Here is a 12,150-nt window from a genome sequence, read left to right as displayed (position 1 = left end):
TAGATTGACTGGGGACTAATGAAATACCCTGTAAAACTGTTCTGTCCAAGCTTGGAATCGACACTGGACGTCTTCACCGTATCATGGCTGTGGAGTTCTGGAGTCAACAGATTCACATATAAGAAATATACATTTTGTAATTGCCTTAATCCAGTATCACATAGCTACAATAAAACTTTCACAAATTCAGTGATACAGGTGTCCTTTTCTTCACAATTTTGGCAACTAGGTGACATTGCATTAAAGTTTCCTGAAAACGACACCTATGTTTCTTTGCTTTCAGTTCTTCAATGTGCCAACAGATCAACCTTCGTGGGCACACTACCACATACCCATTCTCTTCGGTAGGGTCCAAAGCTTACATACAGATTATGGAGGGTCTTTAAATTCAGCAAAGAGACTTCCAGTCTAACTTCCAGTGATTTCCCTTCAGGAAACTTCCACCAGATTTGAGATCTCTTGTTTTGGTGCCGTTGGTGTCATGCCACCTCCACTCCCACACCTAGTTGGTGATAAACTTCCATCCTTCCAGGCTCAGCTCAGATCCTCCCACCTCCTTGCCATCCCCCCGCATCACTCCAGACAGAAGCCAAGTCTCCTTCCCCTGTACTCCAAAGAGCCATCATCTGGGCAGCCAGCGCTAAGGTGTCTCTCTTGCTCTCTCTATGGCTTCTTGACTCCATGCAGGACTTCTTCTCTCCTTTACTAGACTGGAGGCTAAGATCCTTAAAATCCTTCTCCCTCGGAGCCTAGCACAGGTACCCTGCCCAAATGACAACTTCAGTTCATGTTTATTGAAAGCTCAGTACAAAATCTAAAACAGATTACCTTCAGGCTCTATTAAGGGGAGCCCCATAAATTCAGTGAGCATTAATTTGTAGATTTTACGTAGGAAAATAGATTCTAACTTCAAAGTAATCTTATTAACTGCATTTTAAAAATCCATTTAGGAAGACAAACGAATGAGTCAAATTGTTTTTCTTGAAAACTCACTTCCATACAGGCAGCCCGAAATGATTTCAGTCTTGCATGAGGCCAAGGAAACCCATCCCAAGAAAGGCGAGTGCTCTGATCTTCCACTCCAGAAGGGAGTTTCGGACCAAAACAAAGGCCTCACTGCAGCTGCAGATCATGCTTTGACAGCCAACCAAAGAAGGCTCCATTTGGTTTAGGGAAGAGTTTTATACATCCAGACCCTAGAGACACATCTTGCTTGGTAGCATTGCTATTTAGATTTGGGACCAGAAAATGAGCCCCAAGGCTAAGCTTGTGAATAAAAAATTGGAAACTATATGGAGCATGGGAGCCAAGAACACTAGGCCCCATCCAAAGCCCTCAAAATATGCCCTGTCAAATAGCACTCTTCCAGTTTCCCTCCTTCGCCTGTCTGGAGATTCAGAAATTCGCTTATAGTCTTCGATGATATACATCTATTGGGAAAAAATATTAAAATATTTAAAGTGCTAGCTGACATACTTCAAAGGAGCTAGTCCCACCGACTCGTTGCTCCCACCCCAGCCCCTTGGTCCTTTTCTCCTCCGCCTTCCAGATTTTGTTTGGCATTTGGAAGGTTCATCTCGCTACCCAGGAGCCAGCCCCAATCCCACATTGAACTGAATGAAACGCTGACTATATGTGCCAAAGGAACTCTGCCATCTTCAGGCACGTCACTAGTACACACATCCTTAACTCACTTGGCATTTTTAAAAAACCTTCTCACCTTACATTTGAAAAAAATCTCTACAGGATGAAATGAATTAAACACAATTTTATTAAACATATTGAGCAAAATATACAAGGTGATGGGAGCAGCAGGGATGAAGAGAATGTGTTCTGAGGAACCGACTACGACTGAGCCTTAGTTGCCCAAGTACACACGAACCTGTTCTGGAAAGTACCTAACTGAGGAAGCACGGCGCTGGGGCAGTGGTGAGAATCACCAGTTTAAATGTTTTTAGCTCTTTCTAACAAAACACTAAACTCCAAATGGCTTAAATAGCAAGGTGGCATTATTTCACATAACAAGAAGATTGGAGTTGGTTCATTCAACTGCTCAACATCAGCAGGGACCCATGCTCTACTCATTTTTCCCTTGGTCATCTAGTTGACTTTTGTCCTCAGTCTTGTCGCTGCAAAAATGGCTGCAGCAGCTCCAGCATCAACACTTATGCCAATACTGCCTTTAAACATTGCCCTCAGAAGGTAAGATGCTCCCTCCTTAAGAGGAAGGACGCCTCCCCCAGGAGTCCTCTACTGACTTCCCATCACAGTTCATTGGCCAAAATTGTGTTACATGCCAATTCCTAAATTCATCATCCCGCCTGGAGAAGAAAATTCTCAAGACTAATTTAGATCAAGAATAATTCACCTCCTGAAGCTCATGGGTATCCGATTATGAATAAAATCAGGGTTTATTAGCACGGAAGGCAGAGGGGCAATGCCTGGTCATTAACAACTACAGGATCCTCCAGAAGGAGGTTATATTCTTCAGGGAGGTTAGGAATGCAGCTTGAAAATTCTATAATTTTTGGTCATGGGACCTTCCTGAAGATTTTTGAGCAGGAAAATAACATGAACAGATTAAGATGTAAGGGATATGGAAAAATTGTAATTCTGAAAATTGTAATTCTTGTTTCCCAACATTTACTGGTGGTAAACATATTTTCATTCATTTATTGAGCAAATATTTTCTGAACGCCTGCTGTTCTAAGCGTGGGGATGTGATGCTGAATAAATGCTGGGGTTCTTGCCTTCAGGAGAGCGTATATTCTAGTGGGGAAGGCAAACTACATAATTTCAAGTTTGGCACTGTTTCAGCAGAGAAGCAGCAGTGTAATAAAAATACTCCATGAGGGAGTGGAGGTGGGACTAGTTTAAATTGGCTGGTCAAGGAAGATTCTTGAGAAGGTGACGCTTGAACCAAACCAGAATAATAAGGCGCCTGCCAGGGGAGGATTTGAGAGCAACATTGAAACAGGAGCAAGGGCAAAACCCCCAAGAGGAATCATCTTGGCATGTTAGAGACCTGTAAGGATCCTAGACAACAGTAAGATGGGGGAATGGTAGAAGATAAGGCTGATTTGGCTCAGGAAAGGATTTCTTAAACACCTGCACCCCCTTCTCAAAGTTGAGATGAGGGGGAAGGACAGGGACCAAGCCAGGCAGGTCTTCTAGACCATGGTGAAAGTTTTTGTTATTCCGGGGTAATGGGAAACACACAATTTTCAACAAGGAAGATATTTTTTGAATTTCACTTTCTGGCTTCTGTGTGAAAAGAAGAGACGTCAGGGGGCAGGAGCAGAAGTAGACAGAGCTGTTATAAGGCAGAGTCCATGTACACAAGGGTTGCTTGAAATTGGGTGGCAGCGGGACAAGTGGACAGGTACTATGGGATGCTTCCTAGAGATTGCAAGTATAGGAGTTATGGTCAAGAGCTATTTAGACAAGTTCGGTAAGAGCAGAGAGAAATTACTTCCTGAGGAATGTTCCAGGCCAGTGCTTTAGTGTGCATATGAATCCTCTAGGGATCTTGGTAAAGTGCAGATTGTGACTCAGCAGATCTGAGGTGGGGCCCGGGATTCTGCATTTCCAACCAGTTTTCAGGTGATGTCACAGCTTCTTGTCTGAGAACCACACTCAGTAGCAGGATTTTAGCACATGTNGCTTCTTGTCTGAGAACCACACTCAGTAGCAGGATCTTAACTTACATATTTGGTTGTATTTCCTGCTACTGTCCTATACATACCATGTACAGACCGGTGCTAAAACAGTGGCCACATGTTGCTATTTAAATTCAATTAAACTAAAATAAGATATTCAGTTCCTAGTTGCACTACTACATTTCAAATGTTCAAAAGCCACATGTGGCTAGTGGCTACTCTATTGGACAGCACATGTGTAATGAACTTACCCTTATTAAAGAAAGTTTTATTGGATGGCGCTGCTCCAGGCAGAAGAAACTATTTTCATTTCTCTATGCTTCCTGTTACCATCTTTCCTTATTCTGTCTTTTCCGAGGAACACATGTATTGTCTCTGTTAAAATCAAATGCATCTTTTAAGAACTATCTCAAGTCTACCTCTTCCATGGAACTTTCCTGGAACTGAAGCTGGGTGTGCTGTTTCCTTTAAATCTGTGTATTGGGTCTTCTTCTGAAATGTATTTCTACTGTATTTTGTCTGCCTAGTGTTCAAAGTATCCAGCTCTTTTCTCTGGTTGTAGAATCCCATTTTCTATGGGTGTGCATGTTGGGGAGGGGGAGGACTATTTCTCACCCAGGTGATTCCATGTGATTCATGTGAACTAAACTCTGCCCTCACCATGGTCATTAGCATATGAGCCAGGTGACAGCCAGTGACATCAATCCCAGGACATTTGCTGAAAAATTAAAGGCGCTCTCTTTCACTGTGTTCACCATGCCGGCTGGACGTGAGTCTGGTTCTGCTGGCAGCCATTTTGCCCTCAAATGTGGAGCCCTTGCCTGGCCATGAGAACCACGGAGAGGAAAGCGAAACCAGGAGATAAAGACAGCTCCTGGATGACATCATCTCATACTTGGCTCTGACCGTATTTGGAGTGCTCTATCTGCCCTTGACCATTAGTTACTGGGACCAATAAATTTTCTAGTTTTGCTTCAGCTGTGTCCACTGAGGGGAGTCTCGTCTATGACAGCCTCTCCTCAGGCATCCGTGCTCTGCTCTCACCGCGGCGCGGGGACTTCGCTACTTCTCGGCCACTCCNGCGGGGACTTCGCCACTTCTCGGCCACTCCCCTTCCGGCTACCCCTTCAGCCAGCTGGTCACAATCACACCTCTTTGGTTTCGGTTCACAGCTTCATAGGAAGCATGCGAGCAAATATCTACCTAAATCAAGTTTCTCTTTCCAACTTTTAATATTCAAGGCATGTTGATAATCAAATATGATGGAGCCAAAGACAATTTTCATTACCTGCTAATGAAATGATTATGGTTACTTCTCTTAAGTTTTTACAGTTTGGTATATACATATTACAGATTGATGAGCCTCTTGGCTAAGTCACCCAGAACAAGCCCAAACTCCCTAGTTGGCATCTATCACTTGCCTGGCTAACCCAGATGAGCCTCCAGTGTATTTGTCCTTCAGCTGCCCCCACCTCCCGGCTTTGAAGGACTCCCTGAAAGCTACTATGCGGGGTGCTGGCTGGGGCCAGCAAGCTGCTGGAGTTCCTCCAGGTCCCACTCTCGACCCACTCTACCTTCTGGATCAGCTCACAAGGACCCTGTTGGCCCATGTGTTGTTTTACTCTCATTTTTGTCCTGTAATAAATGGAATCTGACAAGAACACGCTCTTCCAATTGGCTCAGAAGGCCCCACAGGTACCGGGCTGTGGGGAAGGTTCCTAGACTCCAAACGCAAAGGTGACCCCAAATCCAGACAAGAAACTCACCACCCCTCCCACCCCGTCTGCCACTTGCTCTCTAAAACTGTATTTCCCAAATAGAATTGGGCAGAAGGTAGAGTGATTCATTTTTGAAAGAACAAAGAATAGACCCTCACTATTCCACCCTACCCCTCAAAACATATTAACATACGTTGTTTAAAAAATAAGACTTAAGCAGCACTCTAGAGGACTGTGTACATGGTAAGATTTGTCTTTTATTAGAGATCTTATATTACATATTCCCAAAAAGATATAAAATCTTCCAAGAGAAAAATATCAAAACCTATTTGATTCCAAGATAAGCAACATAATCAAAATCAAAGCAAAGATTTTCTTCCAGACAAAGGAATGTGAAAACATTTCGGCACAGGTACAACAAAGACATGGGAAGGTAATTACAATGTTTCACAACACATTTCATAGCATTTTATTTTAATCAGTATTTGAAGAAAACAAGGATGCCGAGTTCTCAAACACTGCAGGTATAAGCTCAAATTTAAAAAAAAAAAAAACACAGGAAGGAAGGAGCTACTTGCTCAACTGAACATCTGCGATAACAAATGTAAAAAAACCTAAGCAAACAAATATGCCACCGAGATCACAACTGAAGTGGATGGTTTTTAGTGTGTGCCAGAGACACTAAATTATTTAATCGGTTCTTGACCACAACCCAAAGCAAAAGCATCCTCTCTTCGTTTCCCTGATGATTTATTCTAAAAATAAAAAGCAGAAACTTGCTGGTTTAAAGAGAATTTCTGCTTTACCTGTGAACAGCTGGTGGCAACACACACCAAGACCCGGACTGACACGGGACAGATCCATCTCAAACAACCAGAAGTGGCAAAACCACTGTTATTGCATCAAGATTTTTTATTTCAACTGATCAGAATTCCCAGGATGATTAAGCGCACTCACTTAACCACAGAACACAGTGAACTCCCAAAGGAAGGTTTTACATTTAAGATGCAATGAAAATACTGATCTTATTCCTGGGATTTGCTTCTGGCAATCTTAACATCTACAGATGTCCACAAAAAGGAAGTGTTTTTTTTTTCCTTTTAGTTGTTTATCCCTCAAAATGAGGAAGGAAACTTACAGTACATGTTTATTGCGTGAAATTACTCCCTTATAATATCTTCATCAACACTAGTATTGTTTCCTTAATCATTAAAGGCGAAAAAAGTTTATGAACTTAACATAACTTAGCAATAATCTTAGGAGCTGCATCTTGATTAAAAAAAACCAACAGATGATCATCAGACTACATGGTGAAGCGGAAATTAGTTTTCAACTTCTCTATAAAGATGCTGGGATGGCAGGAGGTAAAAGGAAGTTTAAAGTCAGAGAATACTAAATTTATTAGGTAACACAAAGAGAATTTTCAAAAGTGTACATACTCAATGAATCCTTTCTATCCTAAAACTGAATATTCTGTTTCTAAATGTTGCTTCAATTTTAATGTCACATTAATCGTGATCCCAAATAAATTTTATCAAAAGTATTGTAATGGCACATAGGCTTGGAACTTCACTTTGAGGTTAGCACGTACAAAAGTCTGAAATTCACTCAACACACATGTTCTTTAATAAAATAAATCACGATGAGCTACATATAAGTGGGTTTCAAAACAGGTTCCCTTTTAGAGCATTCTTTCATCGAGTTACCTCCTTTGAAATGGAAACAGTGCATGGATTTTGCACGTGACAAAATCCTTGCCTCAAGCTGCAGTCTTCTGGGCGGCAGCATATTTTAATTAGCAGTATTTTTTCTTCCTTGTTTTGTTTTCTGACATCTCAGTACATTCAAATAGTCAAAATGTTTAGAATAACATCACCACAAATTTAATGAAACAGATCAGAACGTGGCCAGCATTGTCAGGCAAAACTGATAACACTTTGCGTGTCATAGAAAGTACCCACCTACTCCCCGCCCCCCCGCCCGCTCCCCCCTTCCTCAAACAGTCATATGGACACAAAAGATGTAACAAGACTTATAAAAAAATAAGGCACATTTATCTTGATATGGTTATTTTTAAAATAGAAAACCCCTCTCCGAACACCTGTATTCAAATGAGCTGTGTAAAAAGACACCTTGCGGTACCTAAAAGAGGTTATGGTACCTATGGAATCGCTTCTTCTATTTTAGCGACAATGGAATAAATTGCACCCACATTGTCAAGTAATGAAAATATGTCTCTTTTTCTACTACTGAATGATTCAAAATCTGCTACTTCTGGAAATACTCACAAACGGTGAAAAGGGAGGGGTCCAGCGGTACATTAGAAAAAGGTGTGAAGGTCAACGATGTATAGATATCGTAAGGGTTGATGGATTGCACTTTTCCACATATTTCAATACACAACATTTTTCTAACGGGTATGAACAACTGCAACCATTTTGGCCATTAGCTATCACCCCTCAGCTTTTTATTCCATTTTGGTAAAAACGGGTATTTTTGTAAAACTAATGAAGGATCAGCAACGTGAATACTTACAACAATCTCTTCACAACCCCCGACACAGACATAGTTAGCATTTAACCTGAGATACAATCTGTGGAGAGGTTGTTTTAGACATTTCTTCCTTTGTTGTTGCACCGATTCATACTGATGGTGGTGGTGGTTCATGGATGAACTTAAAAGAAAAAAATTGGCTATTGCATGGCTTTTTTTTTTTTCTTTCTGTACTGGGAAAAAAAAAAAAAAAAAAAAAAAATCACAGAATTCATGTCCTCACAGTAGCCAGAAGCTAAAAAATGTGCTTCCTTATTGCACGTCAAACCAAGAAGTGTATAAAAGACAATGCTTCCCAATCCGAATCTGGAAGCTAGGTTCATCTCAACTGGATTCGGAATGTGCTGATTTCCATGGGACTCAAGTTGATTTCACTTATATTTCGGGCGTCTGGAGGTGAATGCATCAAGGATAATGAGGAAGGTATGAGACTTGCAACAGTAAACATGCTAAAAAGCTTCTGTACCAAAATCTAGAAAACAAATGATAAAAAAAAGTTGCACAGTTCAGTCAACTTTGAAGAAAGATTAGTAGCACATCTATGTATTTATTCAGTGGAAAATAGTAGGAGAATGAAACAGTGTATTTGAAGTTTTCTTTTAATGATAAAAAGGGGAAAGGGAAGGAGATTAGGTGGAGCTATGTGTGCTTGGACACACAGACCGTCCTTGGAGGGACACCTGGGAGAAGGGTAACCAGGAGAGGACGGCTCACTCTACATTCTTATTCCAATTTTACTGGGAACTATCATAGGCAGGGGACACTTTTTCAATGAAAGAAAAAACATCTACGAGCCAGCAAGCTTTAAAAACATCCGTATCCTCTTAAACTCAACATCTACCCTAACAGTCGTGGTTCTTCTTGTTCACAAAGAACGGAGAGAAAGGACACAGGCCCGCTACAAGGAAGGCTCCCCGTGCGGGTGAGTCCCATTCTCAGGGTTGAGGGGCTGCTCTCACCCTATGTCTCTCTGGATCATATAATCCCCTGCAGACTTGAGGCCTTAACATCTACATACAAATGCTTACAACCAAGTATACTCGCATCATCAGGAATAAGGTAAAATGTAAATGTAATGAAAAAAATCAGTGCTTTCTTCACAATAACTCCACGTAGAGCACGATACAAGGAATGGAGAAGCTTATCTGCCTAAGTGGATTTCGACCCCCTACCATATTTTCTTTTCTGTCCTTTTCAGACCCTACGCACATTCTAATTTGCAGGGTGGAGACTGAACCACTTGAGTCTGACCTACAGGGTATCTGTGAGGTTTTGGGGAAGAGCTGGGTCCGCTGAGCTGCCCCATGGGGTAGACCTGCCTGTGTGCCATCCAGCTGTCTTCTGTGAGCACAACCTGCTCAGAGCCAGAGGCAGAGGCTGGAGGCTCATTTCCTTCCAAGGAGAGGCTTAAGGGAACTATCAGCAAGGCCAGCTCCAGGGAGACATAAACACTGGGAGGCCAGCAGGTCAGCCTGAGGACTGTTTGGCTGCAACGCTGCGGACTCCTATGCAAATCTGGCTCGATCAGGAGATCGAGAGCCTCATTTCCCCAGGGAAACAACTGACTGGAGCTAAGTAAGGCTGCTTCGGGGCTGTGGTGAAACTCCCCGACTGGCCAGGGTCACCTGTCGCTTCCCTACCGCTCCCCACCCCACTTTAGTTATTACAAAACCTGCCTCAGCCCCTCTGAGACTTCCTGGAACTAGATCCCACATGAGCATGAATGACAGAGGAGGAAATATGAGGCGGTGGGTGGGAAGAAGATGCTTTGTCGGCTGGCCACAGAAGGCCTACGAATGGAGAACAATGTTGTCCTCACATGTGCGCGTGTTCCAGACATGCATTTTGATGCTGACAAGGAGAAGAGATTGAAGGCTGAGAAAGTGCCTTCTTAAGATGGAGAGACTTGAGCTGATTACAGCAGCTGAGGCGAAGGAGTCCGTGAAGAGGCAATGAAACATTATCCTATTGTCAGAATTATTGGCAGAAGGCAAGGATTTCAAAGCGCATAAAGTCAACAAGCAAAAAGCACTTTCCAGCTCACCTTTCCCTGGGTCGTGGAACAAAGCAGCCCCGTGTCTCTGCTAGAGAAGCGGCAGTCAAACCCCTTCCTGTGGAGGATCAAGGCCGCCTCATCGGAATGCTTGCCATCCACCTGCAGACGAGCAGAGAGTGACAACATGCCACAGCAACATTAAGGCGAATAGCGACACCACTGTATAGCCCACCGTCTTGAAGTCAGCATCCCCAAACCACAAATGCTCACTTTATTTAGCAGTGAAGCCAGGAAAATTCATTTCCCCTCAGGTCCCACGTTCACTGCCACGCCTGCTACATCCCCCGCCCTCTCCCACAAGGAGGCAAGTGACATTATGTTTTAAGGTTCCTTATTAAGTCACCTCATGCCCTCGTTTCTGGCACAGTCCCGGAGGACCTGGGTGTCCTTTTGCCTACATGTCACATACTGTTTCATCAAAGTTTCTTCAAATAAAGCATTTATTTATTTATTTATTTATTTATTTTTAAAAATTTAAATTCAATTACTTAACATACAATGTATTATTGGTTTCATGTCTAGGTAGAGGTCAGTGAGTCATCACTCTTACATAATACCCAGTGCTCATTACATCACATGCCCTCCTTAATGTCTATCACCCCATCCCCCAACCCCTCTCCCTTCCAGCAACCCTCAGTTTGTTTCCTATAATTAAAAGTCTCTTATGGTTTGTCTCTCTCTCTGGTTTCCTCTTGTTTTACTTTTNAATTTAAATTCAATTACTTAACATACAATGTATTATTGGTTTCATGTCTAGGTAGAGGTCAGTGAGTCATCATTCTTACATAATACCCAGTGCTCATTACATCACACGCCCTCCTTAATGTCTATCACCCCATCCCCCAACCCCTCTCCCTTCCAGCAACCCTCAGTTTGTTTCCTATGATTAAAAGTCTCTTATGGTTTGTCTCTCTCTCTGGTTTCGTCTTGTTTTACTTTTCCCTCCCTTTCCCTATGATCCTCTGTTTTGTTTCTTAAATTCCACATCAGTGAGATCACATGATAATTGTCTTTCTCTGATTGACTTATTTCGCTTAGCCTAATACCCTCTAGTTCCATCCACGTCATTGCGAAGGGGCAAATAAGGCATTTAATTTTTATTTATTTAGTTTTTAACATACACATCAGTTGAATAAAGTGTACCTGAATTTAGTCCTTACCTGGTCATTGAATGATGTATCATCCATCTCACAACTGAAACACACTTCTTTATTGAATGCTAATTTTTGCTAATTGCATTAATATTTTTAATTTTTAATGCATTGGTTCATTATTTTTATACAAAAGACATTTAAATTGAATTAGTTATGCTTATCACTTGCTAGGCCAACCACATTTATTAGCTTGATGTATCATTTAAATTCACATTACAGAAGCTATTCTTCTTGCGCAGGCCAAGAGAGAAATACTAAACACGACGAGTCCGCTACAGGGATCAACGCACAATTTCCTACAGGAAAATTTCCTGCGTCCATTTAAGTAAGGATGCCATGAGTGCTCTGAATGTTTTAAGTTACGATTCTCTTGATAAATTTTATGTTTCCTAAAGGAGGGAGATGCTTCTGATAATAAGCAAAATAAGAATCCTTGGACGAATTAAGAAAGGCACAGCTATTCGAAGGAGCTGAGTGTGTGCCAAGCTGACCTATGATGAAAATGATCCCTTCTCCTCTTCTGTGGCCACAGTTACGAATATGTCCAAGTTCTTAATACTCCTCACTAGGGGATGTGATTTTTAAATGTGCCACAGACACCTTTTCTGAAGAGCTGCCGGCGCTCTCACCACTGATTTGATTTTAATGTGCCCGAACAACTGAAAGCTGTCCTCACCTCAGATTCNACACTGGTATTTTGCTGTGGTACTGCTACGATTTTGTTTGAAGGCAGAGGGAAAAAGTCATTTAAGGAATTCTGAGTCATCACAGGACCAATACGATAAACATAGCAAGTTTAAATCATATGATAAGGATTTCTAATAAAATTTCAATGTGTTTCACACAGTCCCAAAACAGCATGAAAAGAACACAGCAAAAAAATCCTTCGTTTATCATATACATAAGGTCTCCAGGAGAACAACAAGGGCAATTTTGTCATGGACTAAGTGCATACTCTTGGAATAGTCACTGATGACCTAAGCATCAGTTTCTTTGTCTGTAAAATGGAG

The 12,150-nt window shown here is 41.9% G+C and overlaps 1 protein-coding gene across 1 annotated transcript in view; it reads right to left on the bottom strand.

Annotated features, from left to right (window-relative positions):
* Window positions 1-5,600: 5,600 nt before the first annotated feature.
* MAN2A1 (mannosidase alpha class 2A member 1) overlaps window positions 5,601-12,150 on the bottom strand; it is a 172,577-nt gene continuing 166,027 nt past the window's right edge. The window contains exons 21-22 of the mRNA XM_002919942.4: window positions 9,975-10,085; window positions 5,601-8,402 (exon numbers count right to left, since the gene is read on the bottom strand). Of these exons, the coding sequence (XP_002919988.2) occupies window positions 8,250-8,402; window positions 9,975-10,085 (264 nt within the window). The 3' untranslated portion in view covers window positions 5,601-8,249. The remainder of the gene's footprint in view (window positions 8,403-9,974; window positions 10,086-12,150) is intronic.

Source organism: Ailuropoda melanoleuca, chromosome 3 (genome assembly GCF_002007445.2).
Source record: "Ailuropoda melanoleuca isolate Jingjing chromosome 3, ASM200744v2, whole genome shotgun sequence".
Taxonomy (NCBI): Eukaryota; Metazoa; Chordata; class Mammalia; order Carnivora; family Ursidae; genus Ailuropoda; species Ailuropoda melanoleuca.
This window is presented reverse-complemented; position numbering and strand designations above follow the sequence as displayed.